Genomic DNA, 23,280 nt, shown 5'->3' with positions numbered 1-23,280 from the left:
TTTTTAAAAAAAGTGCAAAGGTAAATAATAGACCCAAAATAGTCACCCACAAGACGCATTGTTTGCAAAATTGACAATTGTACACATCATAGACAAACTGAATTGATTGGCAAATGTAATAATGACAATTGTACAACATCATAGGCATAAAGAATTGATTGGCAAAAGGAATTGCGGTGACAAATGTAATAATATACATGGTTCAAAAAGACGTATAAAATCCGTCTCATGATACATAAGCTATGAGAAACCCTAAACTAATGCTATCTAGCTACGGCTAAACTGACGTCGTTTAATCAGACGTCTCATCGCGTCCAAGCGGCGTATCTGTCGGATTCTGCAAAAAAAGACAATAAGACAGTTTTCAGTAAGTATAAACATATAACGACATTTATAAAACAATACAAAAAATAAAAAAGAGTAAACCCTAATACTAACCATGCCGCCGCGAGAACTGAGAATGTCCATCAGGGCGTTTAAGCCCTTCCTGCCTGCGTACTCGCGCTCGTACGGTGTGGGATCACGTCCTGTCATCGACCACTGTCAAAACATACAAAGATTTCATTATGTTAGAACTAAAAAACTCATAAACCCTAAACTATCGAACATGCATAAAGAGCAATGTGAAAAGACTTACAAAATCGGCCTCAAATGATGCCCATCCACCGCTCCCCAAGTGGTGCGAGCTCCCTGCCTCTACTCGCGCTCTGGCTGCATCCTTTTGTTGCTTCCACTTGTCGGGATTCTCGCGCGCTGCTTTCTTCGCATTCTTCCAATCTTCTTTGGCCAGCCAATCTGGCCTATTCCACCCATTCTTAATTGCTTTTTGCACTTCGGAACGCTTGTGTTTGCAGTATTCGCGCATTCGAATCTTCATCAGGTCTTCATTGAAGCGCTGATCCCGTGTTGGAACGGGAAACTCATCATGAAGTATGCTGATGACTCTGTTTTTTAAATCACTTGGTACTTCACTCCATTTGTTTAGTATATAGTGTCTAAACAGCTGAGAGCAAAGACCACGCATGCGCGAGATCACCTTCTTGCCGTCATCATCCATGATGATGCCGCCGCTGATGTCGACGGAGTAAGGCAAGCCCTCTGGCCGGTGACGCGTGAACCTGGGTGTCCCGGCAGAGGTCTCTAGCGGCGTGTCGATGGGGGTACGGACGTCAGGTGTCTCCACCGGCGTCTGGGCCCCGAAGCGAGGAGTGTCGAGTGGGGTGGCTCCTGGCGGAGTAGGTAGAGGTGTGTAGCTTCTAGGAACAGTCAGCCGTGCAAAACCTGGCGTAGACGGCGATGCTGTGGCTGGTGTGGGGGCGGGCAAAGAAGGGGAGGGTAAAGAGCCTCGTCGAACACGAGGCGGTGTGGAGGCATCGGTGGCGGAATCCCCACAACAACCGCCACCGCCACCACTAGAGCGCCGGTGTCTAGAAGAGTGTGACGCTCGTCTCGTCGACGCCGAAGCTTCGGAGCGCGCCGAATGCTCCGAAAGAGAGGGAGATGTGGATGGTGTAGGAACGCGCGATGATGCGCCAGAGCGATGACGCTCCACGTACCACTGTCTCTGCTGCGGTGACAAAGAAGAAAGAAACTCCTCATCATCCATACCTGCATTAAACACACGAATATTTAAACTTAATATTGAATGAATAGAGTAGACAATGACGCAAAGACCATTAAATACAATGACGTAATGACGCATATAAATACAATGACGCAATGAATCGAGTGGTAGAAGAGGCAAGTCGAAAACTCAGAATTTTCAATCAAAAGATGTGAGCGCGAGTAGAAAAGAGCGTTACACACCATGGAAGCTACTTAGAGAGCTAGAGCTTTTACAGCACGGAGCAAAATTGTTCAAATACAATATTTGTGGCTTTAAGAGATCTCTCTCTCATCCTCGCATAACTCAGCATAACTTCCTATATCTATATAGAGCTCTCCGTTTAAACACATATCCTCTGTTTCATTTTGTAGCTCCTCTGCATGCACCCCATATAGAGTAGTAGCATCTTGATACTCGTCTGGCACCACCGCATCGGCTTCTGATTGAGCATCTTCTCTGATCTCCTCCATTGATGTCGTTGTGATTGGCACATGGTAGCCTTCATACGTCCTTGCACTACGAGGGGCTAACTCTATGACGTACCACCAGTTTGATGTAGACTTTGTAGGATGAAATACTACCTGCCAGAGCCACATAACTTACATGAGAGCTTTCAAGCACATAACTTGTAAAAGGGGGATGTTAACTATTTATATACTTACTTGTTCACAATGCTCGGGTAGTACGAAAGTGTCTCTTAGGTCAGTCCATTTCTTAGTAGAATCCACCTCAAGAAAACCAGACTCTCCTCTACGCACAGTAGCGTTTCGACCCTCCATGATTATCTTGAACCATTGCACGTCGAACAAGTCGACAAAAAATCCTCTGTAATCGATCCTCAAAATCTCTTGCAGCGTGCCGAAGTAAGTGAGTTCCGCCACCACGGGATCTGCATCAGAGGAACGTCGTCGACTAGACTGTTCAAATTTTGCCATGATTCCACAATCTTGAGTAAAACGCTTTTTGTCGATTCGTTCCACCCTAAAATGTCGACCTTTACACCATGCTGCTGTGTATGACTTATACTACAACGAACAAAGATTATGAGTGGCCGTTCAAACGTTTATAAATAAAGTCACTTGCTAGTCGTACATTGCAAACTTACCTTGGTCGTGCAACCCCGAGAGTACTCCCACTCTTCTTCAGTCACTTCGTCACCGCATTGTTGTGCGCTTTTCAATTGGTTGTGCAACCATCTTAAGCTCATGAAGGTTGGTAGGCTCTCCAGAACCGCTGGATAGTGCATCGGTGGTCGTCTTCCCCGTCTCCACTCGATTCGTGCCCTTTGTCGCTCTTGCTTTGCATCCTCATATTGTGAAATCCACTTTTGCATCACTGGATTGTGAAGCATGCAAAATCGGTTGATTTTAGCCTCCAGATCTTCCGTCATCTTCTTCTCAACACCGAGATTGCACATGACAATCCCAGATATGCGCTCATCATCTATGGTTCGCCATAGCGTGTCCCGGGATTTATCAAATCCGTCTAGCCACTCTCCAATGTACACTAGGGACTCTGATACCAACCAACCTTCTGCCATGCTACCCTCCGGACATGCCTTTTGACGCACATATCCCTTAAGCATTTTCATGAAACGCTCTAAGAAGAACATCCATCTGGAATGAACTGTGCCAGCTATTTCCACCTCATCAACTATGTGAATAAGAAGATGCACCTGAATGGTTAGCATTGTAGTAGGAAAATGTTTCTCAAACATGCACACAAGCTCCGCAGCATTTAGTTTGGCGAATGGTATGGAGTCTACGTCGATCTCCTTTTGTGAGATCCATTGCACCAGCTTTGCAAGTTTGTAGATTGTGTTACGGATGTCGAGAGACAAACATCCCTCAATGGCAACCGGTAAAATAAACTGTAAAGTATGTGCAGCAATGATATTAAAGTCCACATTTTATGCAATGATATTAAAGTCCACTATGAACGTACCTGACACATTTTATGCCAATCGTGTGACTTCAAACCGGTAAGCTTTCCTTCTTTAGTAAAACACGTTCGGAGCGAGTGCATTACGCCAGTGGGGGTCCGCAAAGATCGAATGGCCTCTTTTACTTTGCGTTCTTGGGCTCCTGTGAAAATCCATGGTGCTTTAGGAAGTTTTATCGATCCATCAGACGCTGTTTGCGGCCAATATTGCTCCATACGATCCACATTTCTAAGGTCAACTCTGGCTCCCAAAGTATCTTTCTTGCCGGTCAAATGGTCCCATAGTAGATTACCCACATTCTTGAATATGTGCATTGGATCGAGCAAGTGATTGATCACGAGTCGAGGCCAGTATGGTAACTCGTACCATAGAGATAGTCTCTTCATCCCTGGAGGCAATCCGTCATCGCACATCTCCTTCTGCTCTAACCATGCTTGTGCAGACATCCTTGGTGGCTCTCTTCCCAAAAAGCCGTCGCGTAACACATGATTCTCCGGAAGATACGCTTGATGACCTTCGTAGATTTGCTTCTTCAGTGAGGGTGCCCTACGTGCATTCAGTCTAGGTCCACATGTGACACATGCTCTGTATCCGCTTGTTTGAAGCCCTGCATGTATACACATGATAATAGATCAACTATGGGGAAAAACAAGATTTACAGTGTCTGAGAGAGGAGTGTCAATAGATCACCTGAGCATTCTGTTAGCCCGGGATAGTCATGCATGGTCCACATTAGAATACCTCTGATCAAAGCATTCCGTCGTCCTGTGTGTCGGCTCATATCCACCACCTCTATGCCAATCCACAATTGTTGTAGCTCTTCCAATAGTGGACGAAGATACACATCCATATTCCCCACTTTATATCGCCCTGGCACAATCAAGCTTAGCCATAGGTGCCCCTTCTTCGTAGTCAACCACGGGGGAATGTTGTAGTTGACGATGACAACGGGCCATACACTGTAAGATGTTGATCTTTGACCAAATGGATTTACGCCATCCATAGCCAGGCCTAAGCGCAAATTTCGAGCTTCCCTGGCAAAATCCGACCATGTTCCATCTATATGTTTCCAGGCTGCGCAATCTGCAGGAATTCGTAGCACACCATCCGAAGATTTATTCTCCTCATGCCATGATGCTAGGGCGGCCATGGACTTACATTCGAAGAAATGCTTGATGCGAGGAAGCAAAGGAAAATGTCGCAAAACCTTTTGTGGAATTTTTGTCCCGTGGAGATCTACTCGATATCTTTCAGAATCACATTTCGGACACTTCTCCATGTCTGTGTATTCCCCTCTGAAAAGAATGCAGTCATTAGGACAAGCGTGGATAGAATTGTAATCCATCCCCAAGTTTCGCAAAATCTTTCTTGCTTCATCTCGGGAATCTGGCATCACATTGTCAGCTGGTAGAATGTGCTCTTTCAGCAATCTACACAACATAAAAATATGATACAGTCGTGTAAAAATCTATCAGATCATTATACACCATGAGTTCTATTAAAGTAAACTAATTGTAATAGATCACCTGAAAAGCGCTGTGACGCTAGTGTCACTCCATCCAAACTTTGCCTGCATGTTGAGAAGAACCAGGAGTGCTTTCAATCTAGACATATGTGCTCCATTATACAATGATGTATCGGCTTCACTTTTCATATCATCATAGATAAGCCTTTCTGAATCCATGATCGTCTCGATCATTTCATCAATCTCGGGCTCAAACATTGCCTCGTTGGGAATGTGCTCTGCATGATCATCCCCCGAGCTGTCAGAGGCTACATCTTGTGGCCTCACATATGCTGCTTGACCAAAGCGCCTGCGAATACGTCTATTGGGTTGCAAGATTGCTGCTTGTTGGCCAGCGTCAGAGTCCGACGAGTTATAATTGGCAACAACTCGATCTATAATAGATGGATCGAACTCGCCAAATTCACGAACGTGCTGCAAAGAAACACGTCTTGTCCGTCGCACAGCATGCTTGCATTGATTACAAGGACATAAGACCCTCGTTGAGAGATAGGTGTTTCGGTTGGACGGTCCCACATCCTCGTCGCTACTCATAATGAGGATAAAAAACTTATAACCTAGACAACAAATTTAATATTCTATTGGCATTCTCTCTCTCTCTCTCTCTCTCTCTCTCTCTCTCTCTCTCTCTCTCTCTCTCTCTCTCTCTTTACCTCACATTCTCTAGTCATGTCCAATCCCCGCACACCTCGGTCTAGAGGTGCACGGAGATCAGAACCACCGGGTTATAATCTCGTCTTTATTGGTCAATACCTATATTTGTGGGTACAAGAAATCTAGACACCCACGTCTACATGATACTGCATGTAGTGGACAAAATCCCTTTGCCTCTTCTCTAGCTGTAGCACTTCACTTCATCTTAATATCTTTTCACAGTAGATCTTTTCACTGTTCGTCTAACTCTAAACCCTAAACCGTAAGTAATTCTTGCGTGGACTCGATCTAACGTAAATAAGCGTAAATCTAAATAAACGTAAATCTAACTAAAAATAAAGCTAAATCTAATTTAACGTAAGTCTAATGACTAGAGGTTGTCTAGATGGTCATTGTGTCGGGGATGTAGTGACTCTTGCCGCCCTAAAGATCCACCTTCTTCCCTATCTTCTGAAGACATTTCACCAGTACTTTTGGATCGACGGAGCCCACTATGAGTGAAGGCAGCAATACCCTATATTCCATTGAGGGCTTTCTTCACCCGCTTCATGCAGGCATCGCAGTCTATGGAGACCCGCATCTAATCTAATATAACATAAATCTAAATCTAGCTTAAATAAATGTAAATCTAGTTAAAAATAAACCTAAATCTAATTTAATGTAAGTCTACATATAACCTAATCTTTAACGTCTTTTAAAATAGTTTCCTACGACGTTATAACTCTCTTCTTCCTGTGTGTGTGCGCGTGTGTGGATGTGTGTGCCAATAAAAAGAGATAAATGGTATAACCTTTCTATCACCCATGCCAAGTATGATAGATTGATTATGCCATTTCTCTCTTGAATAATAGGTCTTCAGTTCAACTCCTCGTCGGCTAGATCTTTAGGTCTTTTAATTTTAATTAGTTTCCTACGACGCTCCCTTAGTTTCTCTTTCTTTCTCTCTCAATGTGTGTGCGTTTTTTTGGATCGTATGCATGTTTTCTTTCTCTTTTCCTCTCTCAATGTGTGCGTTTTTTGTTTATGCATGTTCTCTCTCTCTTTTCCTCTCTCAATGCGTGCGTTTTTTGTTTATGCATGCTCTCTCTCTCTTTTTCTCTCTCAATGTGTGTGTGCATTCTTTGTTTATGTATGTGTGTGCGTTTTTGCACTCTCTCTCTCTCTCTCTCTCTCTCTCTCTCTCTCTCTCTCTCTCTCTCTCTCTCTCTCAAAAACACTATATGTGTGTGTGTATGTGTGTGTGTGTGAGAGAGAGCGCGATGGAGAGAGAAAGAGGGGAAGGGAACATGAGAATGAGGAGAGGGAAGGAGCATACCTGGCTCTCCTTCCTCTCCTCGTGTGTGTGTGTGTGTGTGTGTGTGTGTGTGTGTGTGTGTGTGTAAAAGAAAAAGAGAGAGAGAGAGAGAGAGAGAGAGAGTGAGGGAGAGCGTTACCTGCTCTTTGCTTGAGGGCGCCGAAAAACTCAGATTTGAGATCTGAGTTTTTGGGCGCGCTCGGTTATTTTTTTTACCCCAGTTGGCGTCGCTATGAGTGTCGCTATGAGCGTCGCAAATTTACAAAGAAATTTGCGACGCTCATAGCGACGCTTATAGCGACGCTCATAGCGACGTCGGGATTTTTTTTTTTGAGCGTCGCTGTGTGAGCGTCGCTAATGTGAAGAGCCTCTTGTAGTGTAGAACTCTGGAAAAGCATTGAATCTTCGAAAATCTTCAGTCTTTGAGTTATCGGAAACCTTTGTCTTGAACCTTTGCTTCTTGCGAAACCTTTTTGCTTTGACTGCTAAATCCCATGTCATTGCATTATTCAAAGACTTTTTAGAGGAATCTGGCATAATGAGGTTGACTGCAATAGATTGATCTTCAAAATTCTTCATGTGATGTAAGACTTCTGGTTCAAAATATTCCACTAACTGTGAAATATTTGGGGAAGAGGAAATATTCTCAAGGTACTCTTCAGATTGGGTAACTTAAACTTTAGTAATCACAAGAGAGGATTTTGGCTTGACACTGTAATCATCTTCCAATAAGAAATCCCAAAATTCTTCAGAATCATCTTCAAGAACTGTCACTTCATGACTTGCAATTGGCATGTCGTCATCCAGCAAAGAATCAAAGAAAGCATAGTCGTCTTCACACTCAGAATCTGCAACTATCTCCTTATCTTTGTCTGGTAACGAAGTATCATTTGGAAAAACTTCTTGCTTGAAATCATCTTTGTCTTCAGCAATAATGAACTCAAAAATTCATCAATAATAACATTTGCATCTGCATCAAAAATCATATTCTCTTCATAATCCACTGTATCATGCCGTTGACTAGTACACGTGAGGCTTGAATCACTCTTTCCGCATGAGAAAGCCAGTGTAAAGTCAATTCACGTCCATCTTTGAACAAATTGATAGTATTTCCACGAAAGCTAATTGCTTTATCATATTGGATTAACCAATGCTGACCAAGAATCATGTCGTAATAAGATAAAGACATGACTTCAAAATCCAATTGATCTGCATAAGTTTAAATCTTAAACTGTAACTGTCGAACTGTCTGATCACAAGTCAAAATTGATCCATCTGCTAATTCCACATCATATAAGTGAGATGTCTTCTGAGTTGTTAAGCCAAGCTGTTGAACTATCTGAGTGCTCACCAAATTATTAGAACATCCGCTATCCACCAAAACATTGATGGAGCGACCATTGATAGTTCCAAGAAGGCTCAAAACTTGCTTTGAGAGAGGCTCCAAAACTGAAGAATTGCACTGAGCATGTTTCATAAGAATAGTTGTATCCTTTGAAACACGAATCGTATTGACCACAGACTTTCCTTTATCCTTAGTAGGATCTAGTTGTTCAACATTCAATGATGTTCCCGCATTGGAATTTCTTTTCGAATTAGACGGATTTGGTTTCTTTGGAAATTGATACCATCTATGGTCACCACCGCAAATTGTACATGATCCTTCCTTCTTTGAAGTCGAAGAAGCTTTTAACGAAGAGCCTTGCAGAGAATTGGAATGCCGATCTTGAGAAAAATCACGTCCTTTACCACGATCAAGTCGAGGAACATGTGAAGAAGATCTCCTTTGAGATTGTCGATCTTGAGAATAGAACCTTGAAGCTGAATAAGGTTGCATTGCTTGCTGTCTGAATTGAGACTGATATTGCGGACTTTGGCTATAGCTGTCTCTGTGATCGCGCTGAGCGTTGTTTGAAGATCTATCACCAGGGAGAAAATTCCGTATAGGGTGCCAATTCTCACCAAGACGCTCCACATAGGCAATTGTAGCATCCAAGGTGGTAGGGTTGTATTTGTGCACATCGTCCTTCAAGTTGGGTTCGAGTCCGTCGATAAAGCTATGAAGTTTATCAGAGGAACTTAGGGTCTCTATCTCCAGAGTTAGCCTTCGAAACTCTGTGACGTACGCGGCCAAGGAACCTGTCTGGCTCAGGCGGCGAAGAGAGGATCGGGCATGAAAATTCGCATTGGCAGGTTCAAACGCCTTGCGAATAGCACGCCGAAATTTATCCCAAGAAGGTGTGTGTTTACCATCAGCAACCCGTCGTTGCCACCAAAGAAATGTTGTGTCCTTGGACAGAGAACTAGCAAGTGCAACTTTTTTACTCTCGACCAAGTCTGTGTTCGATAAGTAAATCTCCATTTTGAACAGCCATTGGTCCAGCACGCGCTTGTCGCGGCGACCAGTGTATGGTTCCGGCAGTTTAACATCAAGCTTCTTCTTCTGTGTAGCATTAAAAATTTTGTAAAGTAATTGAAGTTCGCGATTGTCTACCTCTTCAGTTGGGTCTGGTTCGTTTGGTTCGTCCACTGAAGCTTCGGAAGAAGGTGTTGAAGATGCTGCATTAGTAGTTCGAGAAACAGCATGACGACTTTGGCGGAAGAGAGGGACCTTAGGCTCCCGAAAGGAAAGTGCCGGTAAGTACAACGTTGGTCTTGAGTTTGGCGGCTGCCATAACCATTGCCTTATGCTCCTCAAGTCGCACGAGAAGTGTTTTGCGTGTGCATCTCATCCAAGCGAGTGTGAAGTGATGCGAGGCTTATGGAAAGTGTGGCCATCTGCTCCTTGATAAGAGTAAGGGCATCGTCAGATTGACCATCTCCGTCCTGAGAATTCGGCATGGTTACATCTCAAAAGGAACTCGAACAGGTGCAAGTTTTGGGTGGGGAATAGGTTCGGGGATGGGTGCTCCGTGAGCGAAAAATGCCTCTAGAATAAGTTCGTGCTTTGGAGTCAGGAAATCGGGAATAAGAATGACTTCGAGTGCCGAGAGTATGTATGCCGGCAAAACTGCATCGGGAATCTCATCTATGTACGAGAGAAAAGGAATTGGAATATCGAAGGCATCGTCGACCATGACGACGAAGAAACCCGCGCGCACAAAGTACTCCGAAGGCCAGGGAGGGAAAGTGGAAGAGAGTGTAGCACTGGCTGGGAATTAACGCTAGAAAGGTTCTCTCGAAACGTACGCTGGCTCTTCATTGTTTTTTTTTTATTGAATAGGTATGATGGGGTATGGGCGGCCACTTTAAACCAAGGCTTGGCCGGGAAATTTTTAATGAAGCCCTTTAGTAAAACTGGCGCTGAATTGAACTGGCTGCCAACGTAAACTGTGCGGCGTAAAAAATAAAGACCAACGCGCATAGTTTTTTTTTTTTTTTTATGTGCTGCCGCTAGTGAAACGTGTTGTTGCTTGGAGAAAAGGGACGCTTGGGAGAGATGAGGTGCCGCTTGAGGAAAGGTACCATGCGGAGGGACACCAGCAGAGGGACACCAATGAAGGGACACCAGCTAAAGAGTGCAAGGTAGCCCGTATGCAATTCAGCCCGTAGGAGCAGAAATTCCACCAAAAGGGTGCTCACACGAAGGCACACTTTTGCTCTTACCCATGCAGCAACACGAGAATCACGCTTGCACATAATCATTGGGCGAAGAGTCACACCCGTAGAGCGAAGGCACGTCTCTTGGGCGAAGGGGTGTGATCATCCAAGTGCAGGGGTTCTCCTTGGCATGGCACTTTGCGTATCTGCAACTAGGAGTAGATGTATTGTTGTTAACATAGTCACAATCGTGACATTGACAACCAACATACTTCAATGAGAAGATTTGCAAAAAGATGGTTTGCTATGTATGTTGTTAAGCATGTGCATGGAAATGCAACTTACACATTAAGTGAACTGGATGGAACTGAGAAAAAGGTTCCAATTGCGGGAAAAAGGATTAAGTGTTCAAGACAAGAGGGATATTAATCCCTTTGATGCACAAGATAATGAGCAAGATGAAGATACTAGCACTTTGGAAAGTGAGGAAAATGAACGAAGATGCAACATATGAACATGAATACCGATATTGCAATATTGTTATAGTGGCATATCCTCAGGATGTGCTGGTTTGAAGGGGACGGATGTCATGCCGTGGCATGCATATAATTTGAAAACTCACTCTTTATGCCTTTGGGAACAATTGCCATCATGTACATAGTGTGCTATGTGTAGGAACGGTTGTTGCCGTGTATGTACCTTAACGGGGAGTTATGGCCCTCAATGCGACGTAGTAAGTGTTTTTCTAATGTAAATGATCCCTAATACGCTTTGGGAATGTTGATAAGAACCAATGCAATGTGGTCGACCACTCTTCTCGCTTAGAAGTAAGCGATCTCGTCTAAAAATAGCAGATTTCGTACACAGTTGCAAACAATGCATCTAAAGTGCTTACTAAGTGGAAAAATGAGGTTCATCATGTATTGTGAGCCAAAAAGGATTTTTTTCAAAACTTTACGGATTTTTTCCAACTCATTTGGACTTTTACAGGCAAAAAAGGAACATTTATGGGCTAAAAACGACCATAAAATGGTCAAAAATAACCCAAAAATGGCCAAAAGTAGCTCAACATGCCACACCAACAACGGTGAACATGATTACTAAGAGAAAAAGAGCATTTGTGAAAGGGGAATCAGTTCATTGAGCCTTTCTGAAAGAGGCTACATAGGTACTTCTATGGAGGGCTAGTGCAGTCCTACACAATTCCAACTTATCCAAGTCTATGCACACACCTTGAAAAGTCGTTGGCAAGAATTGAGATGTAATCCATCTCCTTAAATTTCTTCCAAATTTTAGGATTTGTGTTTTTTATTAGGTACCAATTACTAGTAACTTCTTTGGATGCACAGATATTTGATAAGCATAGAGGCTCCAGAAAAGTCACAATTCTTGAAGGATAACTCAATCTCGTTGATAAAAGAATGTGCCTTTCTGATATCCATTCTCTTTTCAACAAAGTAAGGAAGTTGCGTACTCTTGTTTTCCAATTTTCAAGTTTCTTTCTTATTCTTCCCCTTCTTTGATTTGTCTATCTTCTTCTCCTTGATGAACAACAAGATGCTAGCACTTGCTGCTCCAAGAAAATGGCTATTTTGGGAGTCCAAGCCGAGATGCCCTTCCTTAATATTCCTTCGCAAAGTCAATTGGGTCTCCGAGATCATAACTTTTAATGAAATCTTCAAAGTGAAACCTCTGAATTTATGATTGCCTTTCTAATGACCATCGATTGCACATTATGATTTTGACAAAAAATCCTCCAATCTCTGTGATACGTTGAAGAAGCTTCTTTTCAAGCTTTGTCTACCCATCTTCTCTATGGTTGAGGGCGTGAGATGATGATGGAATCTTTCTATACGTCAGCAGGTTGATTTCTCATGGTTGTTATGCTTGAAGGAAAATTCTCTTTTTGAAGAAGAGGACACCTTCTAGTGACTAGAGTGTGTCATTGACTTCAATCTCTTTGTGGCCTCACACCTTACAACAAAAGTATTTCAATCCAAAAACGTCTTCCAAAAAGTAAGGAAGGTAACTCCGCTCTGAGACCAATAAAACTCACCTTTGATACATCACAGGCTTATACCACCAATCAACACATTGCACAAGAAGTTAGGGTTGATTTTTGCATAGTATATTATTAATTTTCAGCAAGAGAGAAATATTCATAGAGATATATTCATAATAGATGGGGAGAGCTTAAGAGATTGAGTCATATGATAGGTTAGAGAGAGAGAGAGAGAGAGAGAGAGAAGATTGAGTGACACAACACTCGCTCAAAATGACCTGCCCTTCATAGGCATAAATTAATTTTGTCAAAATTACAAGTATATAGGCTCAAAATTCAGCATGGAATCACCAACAAACGAGCAAACCATAGTCACAAGGGACGCATTCCGGGATGGGGAACGGGGAACGAGGCTCAAATGGATTTTTAGTGTAAAAAAGAGGGTGGGATGGCAAGTGGGGACGGGAAGCTCGAAAAAGGGCGTCCTCTGTGACTATGGAGCAATTAAGTACTTTTTCTCTCCTCGCTTGTGCGCAATCTCATCTACATACACGTACAAGTGTTGAAGTAACTCATCCATATGTGTTCTATCCCAAAGGCTTTCCAATAGACAAACACCAGTTGTCTTCTCCAATTCTTCGAATGCGCTATGATGGAATCCTTCGATGCTGCTATTTATCAATAGTCTTAAAAAACTTGCCTTTTTGCGAACAATTCAGTAGCGCTTCGTCGTTGTACGTATCTAAAGCTTATATACCCTTCAAAACTACATGGAACTTTGAGACAAGCATATAGATGTGCTCTCGCTGTTCACCAAAGAGTTGAATGAGAGAAGACAACGTCTTTATGTAGAGATAGGCTCCCGATGGCTGAAAATGGAAGGGTGTGTGTATGTACCCACTCCAGAGAGAGAAAGAGATGGCCTCTATATAGCTTTCTTCTTTAAAAATAGTAAGAAAGTGTTGCAACTTGAGTTTAAGTAAGAATATTACTAAAAGTAAAACTTGTTGAGCTACTCAGGCGAGTAGACCTGTCACCACGTCATCACTAGACTTGAATTTTTTTGGGGATTCTCGACTGTTCTAATACCGAATTGGGAAAAATGTGAGAAAAATGCAAGTAAAAATATGAGAAATAAGTTGCCCTATGAAAGTCTTGAAAAAAATCACAAGTTATTGCTCAAAAACAATATTTTTAACACAACGAATACTTATTGTTCTGCAAAAGACAGCTCGTTTGATCAGCAATCAGCGCTCGCGCATTCATGGATGCCTTTAGGCATAAATTCATAATGCGCACAAATTCCTGATGCTCATTTTAGATCATTTGGCACTAGTACAAAAATCACTTTCCTTGAGCAAGGACTTAAGTCCTCTCTTGCTCCTATTACCTCTTCAAAGGAAGAATATACACAAGAAGATTTAGAAATTTTGTCATGTAGGAAAAGGGAGCCTTTTTTAGTGTTTTTCATACAATGCATAACATCATGAGCTTCTGCTCGGGAGGCACCGTATACCTAGCTAGGTACGATTGGGGGCAGGGGACCACCGACCCCCCCACCGGGCCGGCAGTCCCCTGCCCCCAATCGTACCTAGCTAGGTATGCCATGCCTCCCTCACAGAAGCTCATGATGTTGAGGTAAGTCATAATGTGGGAATTATTGTGAGAATCTGTCCAAAACTTTTTGTGATAGTTGGAAACATGCTAGATGAGTCCAAGACCAAAAAGAACACCTATCAATGCTAAGAACTTGAAAAGCTACACGTACAATATGGTTTGATGATCAACATAGTGAGAAGTGTTATTAGAAACATTGACTCTATTTTAGTCTATGGAGCGAAAGAGAGAAAAATAGAGATCGATTCCATCCTCACAGGTACTCCTTCAGATTGTCAACCTATGTAAGGCTGTGGTCACGCAAGGCATAGTTATCTGTAATTCTGACAGATAACTATGCCTCTCTCATGGTCACACGAGGCTTAGTAGGATGCGCAACAAAACTAAGCACATGCCTTTGCAACTATGCCGATTTCGGCATAGTTTCACAACTATGCAAAGGAGTATTTTAATGCGCCTGTCCGTTCCGCAGCTTTTGTAGTTTTTGAGCGACGTGCAGGCAGCCTAATGGCCCATGCGATCAGGCAAGGCACCAGCGCAGGGTGCTCTCTCTCTCTCTCTCTCTCTCTCTCTCTCTCTCTCTCTCTCTCTCTCTCTCTCTCTCTCTCTCTCTCTCTCTCTCTCCTTCCTCGACACCTGCTACCGTGAGTGACTTCCTGCTGATTTACCTGCAAGTGGAGGTTAGAACTGTTTGCTTCGCAACGCGTGACCACGAGGTAGTTTCCTGCCGCCTTCCCTGGGCTTGCAAGTACCTAGTCGCCCTTAGTTATCCATTACGGATAACTAAGCCCGTGTGAGCACACTCTAACACTCGATGCAACAATACAAACAAATACAAAGGCTCGACATCATCTCAAGACAACAGCATCATACGAGAAGCTTTCACATCTTCTAGAATTAAATTTAAGAGAGGGAAGCGGAGTCATTCTCTCTTATAATCATTGGCAAGCCCCCCCCCCAATAGATTATAGGGGGTGTCTTACTTTTTCTTAACCAAAATACAATGGCAACGAGGGTGTTTTTACAGAGAGGAGAGAGAAGGTGATTCTAGGGAGAGCACTAAGGAGAGAGAAAGAAGGCAACAAGTTTTGGGCTGCTCGTTTCATGGATATTAGCTGCCAACCTAAAAGTGGCAAGCCGCACCCTTTAAAAACCTTCAAAATTTATTTGAAAACTTGTAAGAAACTCACTGCCTACACACCCATTACACAAATCTAATGTTGATGCACACTGGTTTATGAAAATGTTATCTTTGAGATTCAATGGCAAAAGTTGCATCGTGAAGCAAACATTTTTCATAAGCCAGGTATAAAATGAGAAGATGGGAGTATGTACTGCTACCCTTCCCAAGCCGGGTTAAAGCGATCAACTCCTTTATGATTCCTTACATTGCCTTCACGAGCCCGCTCCTCAAGATTGCCAAATGTAATTGAAAAGAGTTCTTGAAACCCGTGAAAAGATTCTTGTGGAAGAATAACACCAACGATTGAACGCCCTGGCAATGTGCAAAATGGGAGGCACTGGCTAGGCATGTGGAACATGGTGGTATCGAGATACTCAACCCTATTATTCATGCTAATGCCCAGTGTGCAAACTTTGTAGTCTCAATTGCAAAGCAAGACCAGGCATGGCTATTATGACAAAGGATATGATGGGCAAGGCAAAGCTTTACTCTCATGGTGGCCAATGGAAAGGGATAGAGGTCCATGACAATGGCGCCACTGGAGTGGGGAGAGTTAACTAGATATTTCCATAACTCCATAACACATTGATTCCTTCGCTATCCCAAGCTGGCCTCATAGTAGTAAACCCTTTTTGGAGTGAAATTGCCAGAGAGGTGAATAACAAAGGACTCAATCACTTGGCCCATTTTTAAGACAACAACAGTAAGAGTTGGAAAGATACAGAACAATTGGCTACACAATTTCACCTCGATGGCACTAAAAGACTGTTGGTCAACAGAGTTGTGGAAAGGCTTGACAATCTCTTGATACCTATCTGTGAGTCCCAACTTCGAGTGGAAAGCCTGGTGATGGCCTATGAGCAGCCACTTCTATAAACTGCATACAAAGACCACCTACCATGCTATGATGTTCAAGGTTGATTGGTTCGCCCCCCTCAACAAACTCTGGGGTAAAAACAATGGCCAGAAGCTAGACAGGTAGTAGTAGCAAAAAACATATGGTACCCATAGCGGCCTCTAGCAATGAAGATATTTTTGTGGAAGGTGCTATGGGGGACCTTGCCGACATGCACCAAAATCCTAGTTAAAGGCATCAAGACAGATAGGTGTTTAGGGTGTAGAACTACAAGTGAGGATCCCTCCCACTTATTCAAGAAGTGCCCTGCAATTAGAGGCCTTGCAGGCAAGCTTAGGGTTCTATAAGAATGACTTATTTAGAAGCCTGGAGGGAAAGCGATTGAAAGCCAAGCATTGTTGATATGTACTCAAACTACCAGACTTTGCTATTATCAATACCTGTGAAAGCTAGTAACCATAGGATTTTTGAGAATGACACCATGACAGCTAGCTTCAAGAACATTATCCACGAAAGCAGTGAACTAATTATTGCCATGGGGAAAAAAGAAGGATTCGGACGAGTGGAGCCAGGCATCTCTAGCGGTCATATTACCTTTTGCAACGAGTAAGGGTGCGTGGATAATGGCTCATTGTTACTTGGCATTGTGTAAGCCTTCTAATGTCTCAAACGGCCCCTCAAGGCTCGATATCAGCTTGAGGCTACTCTACATTTTTTGATGCTTAATACAATACATCCACTCACAATTGTGAGTTTGGAAAAAAAAATGTTTGCTTTCCTTTTTTATTTTGTTTCCATACTCACAATGGAGAGTGGAGAAGTTATATTAGCCCAAAAAAAGATGTACAACAATCCTCAAGAATAAATGGTGTCTTGAGGGAGCAAATTACACACATACAAGGCTACACCATCCCTACGAGGTCACATTGTGGTGTCTCACTGAGCCCACCTTGATAGTTGCTAAGAAGTTACATTGTGTTGTTTGGAAAACCCCAAACCCGATAAGACATGTTGCCGTCTTTGCTGCCTCAAGCTGTTCCTCCTCTCGCACCAAAAAGCACTAGGGCTTACCCATGCTCAAAATCACCAATCCCGTTGATGATCCATCACAAACCTCCGTTCCGGATGGTCAGATACACCTTCTAAATACTCTCTGTCACCCATCCGATGTAATATATCAAAGGTACCAAAGTGGCCCAATCAATATATCCTTTTCTAGTGTTCTAGTCATTTTCCTAGACTCACACATTAATAAAAATATTATTCCAACTCTATGCTCTACCATCTCTCAGTAACAAGGTAGTTTTGAACGTTTCAAACAACAAGATCTTTTTTTTTGAGTCGTTGCCTCCTTTAAAGAACGTTTAAAATGTGGAATTCATTCACAATTGACAACAAAAGGAAAATACAAATCTAAGTGTCTATTATCCCATGAAACATGCAAAATCTCATCTATAAATCTAGTTATTTAAATAAATATTCAAAATTATAGTTCTTAAGATGTAGCCATAGGATTACATCCTTTAATCACGACTCTCGAAGCTAGTGTTGAGCGAAGGGAGTTGCAAGGCCTTGCTTTACCTGGAAATAAACAACTAATAGCAAAACTATTTGCAGACGATTCTCTCCTCTTCTTGAAGGCATGCCTCCAAGTTGTCAGGAAAGCTCTAGAGATTATACAAATGTTCTCATTAGCTTCGGGGTCCTAGTGTAATATAGAGAAGTCAAGGCTGATCTCCCTATCGAAAAATGACTCATTTGACCCTTCTGACTGGTTGGGGGAGATTATCACAAAAGGAAATATTTTCAGACATCTGGGGGCTCCCTTGGAGGTGGACGTAACTCACAAACAAAGATTTCAGTGGGTCCTTGAAAAAATCAGAACAAAAATGGGTAGTGGGAGTATGCTCTTCTCCCATTCCCAAGCCGGATAAAAGTGATTAATGCCTTTATGCTCCCTTATATTGCCTTCACTAGCCCGCTTCTCAAGATAGCTAAGTATCACTTGAAAGAGTTCTTAAAACAGGTAAAAAGGTTTTTATGGAAAAACAACACGAAATCCTCCAAGCCGTAGCAATGGGCCTGCTGGGAGCCAGTCGCACGACCAGTGAATCAAAAAGGCCTCAGAATTCTCAACTTTGTGGCCCATGCAGAAGCTTGTTGCACCAAATTTGTTGTCTCCTTGGCTAAACAAGATCAAGCTTGGGCTATCATGATCAGAGATATGATAGAAGCAGCTAAACTTGGCTCGAAAGGTGGAAAGTGGAGAGGGGTAGAGGTTCATGACAAGCTATTAGCCCCGACGTGGTCTATCCTAAGTCTGGGGGGCGGCTCAGGGCAATTTAATAAGGAAACGCAACAGAGCAACAGGAGTCCTAAAGTGGGGGGAAGAAACCAAATACTTCAAGAACTTCATTTTGCATTGGTCCCCCTGGCTTTCCAAGGTTGTAGATCCGCCGCAAAATCCCTATTGGATGGAAACAACGAAGAAACTGAATAATAAGGGTCTGAATCGACTTGGGAACTTTTGGGACAGTGACAACAATAGCTGGAAAACCATTGACCTTCTCCCAACTTAATAGCTTGGAGGTTTTGCTAGTCAACAAAGTGATGAAAGAGCTTGACAATGTAGTGATGTCAATCTGTGATTCGGAGTTTGACTGGAATGCCTGAAATTGGCTTGGAAGCAGTCTCTTATAGAAACCCCATTCTAGAGGCATTTATCATACAATGATGCTGAAGCAGAATTGGTCTAGCCCCCTTAACAAGATATGGAAAGAACAATGGTTGGAGGAAAGGTAGAACATCTGGGAGCCAAAGGTTCCACAGCACATGAAGGTATTTCTATGGAAGGTAATTCGGGGTGCTCTACCGACGGGGGTGAAGATTCAGGAGAGAGGGATTGGGACAGATCGATGCTTGGGGTGCACGTTGGCTAGTGAAGATCTGGCCCACCTATTCATGGAATGTCCAGCTATCATAGGCCTCACAGGATAAATATGCAAGTGCGTCCAAAGAACATGGAAAATTGGTTTTTCAAGATTGGTTTATTCCTTGGAGGCAAGATTTGGGTAGTCTTGTCCTCCTCATCAGCACTCAAATTGTCAGGTACTTCTTCTTACATAATGTATGGCAGACAAGGAACCGCCGTGTATTTGAAGGAGATCCTGAGGTGGCAAGCTTTGCAAAAATTATACAAGAAAGCAAATTGCTAATATGAACGCTCGGGCGCAAGCAAAACTTGGATGATTAGTCTAGGATTACCTGTGCCTTGTTGTCAGCAGATGGAATACTTAAGAAGGGAGAAAATCTTGGCCATTGGAAAATAGAAGATCTCTGAAGCACATGATAATTGACCTTGTGTATCAAGGACAACGGGGTGGATCCTTAGGGGTGGCTCCCCAGGTAGCCGATGTAATTATGGTATGTTGATGATGTCATGGCTTGGCACGAGCATGGCAAGATCTTGTAATTTTTTGGGATGATCAATACAATTCACTCACAATTGTGAGTTTTGCCACAAAAAAAATAGATCGCTCATTTAGTAATAGATGTCAACTAAAACAATCCACTATGAATCTAGTTATTTTAATAAATATTCAAAATAATAGTTCTTAAGATGTAGCTCATTTAGTAGTAGATGTCAACTATAAAACAATCCACTATATATTCGCAACCAAAAATAGGCACTTGTTCTTAAGCTTGCATGTCCCACATTGCCACAACCTGAAGAATATGGATATCTACCCTCACCCACTAGTAAGAAGATTGCAACAACTACGGAGGCATCAAAGTCACACATATGAGCTAGTATGCAAGTCAGAGCATTGCTCTCATTCAAGGCATTCTCATGTGGACTATACATGACGTCCCAAGATACATGGATTGTTGACTTCAAGAATCCAGACACCAAGCTCTTCAGGTCTCTTAGTTATTGAACATGCACCAATGAGCATAAGCGCAAGAAAGTGGCCAAAGAAAATTGATTAGCATGAAGAGGAACAATGAAGAGATTCTCCATAATACTTGTTTTGATGCTAGATTATGAATCAACTACTTGATTGATCCAATGCACATATTCAAGAACGTGGGGATCTTTTTGTGTGAGCCTTTAAGAACTAAGGGACACTTGCAAGACAAGGGCAAGATGGAGCCATATTGGCTACGAACATGAGGTGATAAAACGATAGCAAAGCCTTGTGCTCCTTGAATTCGCTTCAAAGCCCAAGAGCACGATCCATGCAAGCACAAATTGAGGCCATACCAAAGAGGTGGTTGTATTTTTTTGATGTTTGTAGAGCTATTGATCGTATGTCTCATATGTTGGTACGAGAAGCAAGAGTACAATAAGTATAAAAGTTTTTTAAGGTAGGTTTCGAGCTTAGTTTTCACTTTATATGCTTCATAATTCTTTTCTTTTTTTTTTTGAAACTCCCAATTGTGAGTAGATTATATTAACACCCAAAAGAATTACAAAAACTAATCATACTCATGACGAGCCATGACGTCTTTCAACAAACATTTGTACATTGGCTAATAGAGGGACCACCCCACGGCAATGGTGAAATACTTGGCTGGCTAAAAAACTAACTTTTACCCATGTAGTTCCGACATAGCGACAGTCACAACTTTGTCTCACTCTTCATAGTTTCTCCTTTTCCCAATGACAATAATCGCCACCTTGCTTTATTGAATGATCTTCGTATATACTTCATAATTCTTACACATGATAAGCTAACTATAATGGGGGCAAGACTTAGATACATTCCTTGGAGTATTTGAGGCGCTTAGGAATAAGGAGACTCTTATCAAGGTGGTTTATTGACATAGACTAATACTAAATAAACACAAAATAAAGTTCTACTACATAGTACGTAAATTTAGCTTTAAAGTGTTTTCAAAGAACAATATTCGTAAGATAGAAGGATGACAAATTTTTCCACTATAACTCGTAAACAAAGGGTTTTCTTAATCTCCACGCATAGGTAGCGTGTCCTTTGCTATGAAGAGTGGATCCCCAAGATATCAATCTCTCTTCCCTACACATGCATAGGGCTTCCATGGTGTCATTCTCGCTTACTGCCACAATACCCATCAAGGCATGTGTCAAGCCAAGGGCCACCTTGGAGGTCAAGGATCGGGCCAAGGGCCACGACTACCAATGGAGATGGGATACTAGGGACAAGGCCTATAAAGGGAGGTTGTACGGAGGATCGAGGTCAGGCAGTCCCAGGTTTTACACTTGTATCAGAGATCGGTGGAAGGAGGAGCTATGGAGGAGGGGGGAAAGTAGTATTGCATGTTCATGCATGGCGTGGCAGGTGCCCTCTCTCTCTCTCTCTCTCTCTCTCTCTCTCTCTCTCTCTCTCTCTCTCTCTCTCTCTCTCTCTCAACTCGAGGCGTGGACATGGCCCTTGTATACACAGGAAGGTCGGGTCATCTCCCTTCGACAGAGGAGTCTCGATGACCCGCGGGTACGCACCCTTGTGTAAGACACGAGATCAAGGTCGACCTACAACGTTTGGCCCATGCTTGGGCTTGGCGAGTGCGCAACGGCAAGGGATGCCAAACGCATTTTTGGAGCGCTGCCATCTGAGCAACGGGGTGGATTCTGGAGACGCTTGGTCATCGACAAGCGGCCCCCATCACTGCAACATGAGGTGGTTTTCGTTTTTTTTTTCCCCTTTACACACCAATGGGCGCCCCAACTTGGGCACCCTCCCCACACAAGGGGTTTGTCACACAGTCGGAGTAAGAAAGCCTTCTTTTCGCCGTTATGCATGGACCATCCATGCGTTGGTACACCATCCACATGCAGGATGTCCTGCTTTTCAAACGTTTATATGCCAGAATTTGCATTGCTACTGAAAAATCAAAGTTCTATGGCAAGTTGGGATGCCGAATGGAGGGAACTTGCAAAATCCGAAAGGAGCGAGCGGCTGAATCCCGTGACCACGGAGGCCAATGGCATACACAACCCGGACTCGGCAAGGGTGTTGTCAAGGGCGGGCTGCAACCAATCGGCAGGTGCTGAAAGGCTTCTCCGTAACCTCGGCTGCAGTTTGAGGTCCATGGACACATTGACTGACAGGTCAAATTGCATGATTACCCAGGTATGCATTAGCTTTTGTTTTGGGTTTCATGCATGTTTTCAAACATGCTATGTAGCTCTTGCATGCAGGCACAAGCACGGCTTGTGATAGTTCCATAAGCATTCAACCTTTGTTGACTACTTTGTTTGCAAAGAACCACTGATTGGTTGAGGGATCAATATCAAGCACGGCTTGAGTACACAATACTTCGACAACTCACGTTCGTCGGAGGTTGAAGGTTGATAGAAAGGCAACTCGGGTAGGGCCTGTGACATATTTGATTACGATATTCGGCAAGGGCGATTGGTAAGTATAATTTCAAGTAATTGTCTACCATCAGAAACCTTTCAGGAGCAAGGCTCCTATAGCGACACTCCAATAAACCGATTTGTGTCTTCCGTCGGTTGTTAATTTTTTATCTCTCCTCGTTGTGCTATCTCGAGGCGGAGGAAAGCAAGATTTTTTAGAGCACGGCTCCATGCATTGGATGCATACTCATTTCCAAGCCATTGTAGCTTGCTAGGGAGCAGGCAATATAGATACATGAAGCATCATGGAAAAAACATTGATATCCACAGCTAGGAACTGAATGCAATGTTGACCACCACATGAATTTTCACAATGCCAACTTGTCAAGCAAAGGTTGCTTTCAGCAAGCAATCTTGGACAATCGCTAACATTTGATAGCTCAATGGTAGATGATATCTTTCTCACTATCGGGCAATGTTATGATTCTCAATCAGTAGCAAAATTTGGCAAGGCCGTTTCCCTATGAAATTTTGACAAGGTCAATCTTTTTCTGCTCAGACATATGTGTGTCACCAAGAGCATCTGTTAGCTATGAGCACTCAGGTTACATTCTTATCTCATCAATTTGATGAACTTATGTGAAGCAAGGCTTCTATTTATGCATGTTGCAATGCTCCCCACGTTCGTCCTATGCTATGAGCATACAAACTTGGGACGGAC

At 42.9% G+C, this 23,280-nt stretch overlaps 1 protein-coding gene across 2 annotated transcripts in view; it reads right to left on the bottom strand.

The window, feature by feature from the left end:
• Nucleotides 1–202: 202 nt before the first annotated feature.
• LOC147458832 (beta-1,6-galactosyltransferase GALT29A-like) overlaps nt 203–23,280 on the bottom strand; it is a 35,985-nt gene continuing 12,907 nt past the window's right edge. The window contains exons 2-3 of one of the 2 annotated variants that reach the window (XR_015187714.1): nt 439–540; nt 203–337 (exon numbers count right to left, since the gene is read on the bottom strand). Coding sequence is in view for 1 of the 2 variants with exons in the window: in XM_086509703.1 (XP_086365829.1) it covers nt 1,599–1,608 (10 nt within the window). In the remaining variant the exon portion in view is untranslated. Of the gene's footprint in view, nt 338–438; nt 541–1,465; nt 1,609–23,280 lie in introns of those variants that run through there. The other variant, XM_086509703.1, reaches the window with a different exon arrangement.

The sequence above is a fragment of the Adiantum capillus-veneris genome, chromosome 4 (assembly GCF_014529385.1).
Source record: "Adiantum capillus-veneris isolate H3 chromosome 4, ASM1452938v2, whole genome shotgun sequence".
In the NCBI taxonomy this organism is placed as follows: domain Eukaryota; kingdom Viridiplantae; phylum Streptophyta; class Polypodiopsida; order Polypodiales; family Pteridaceae; genus Adiantum; species Adiantum capillus-veneris.
Note: the sequence above shows the minus strand (reverse complement) of the source record. Positions and strands in the feature narration are given on the sequence as shown.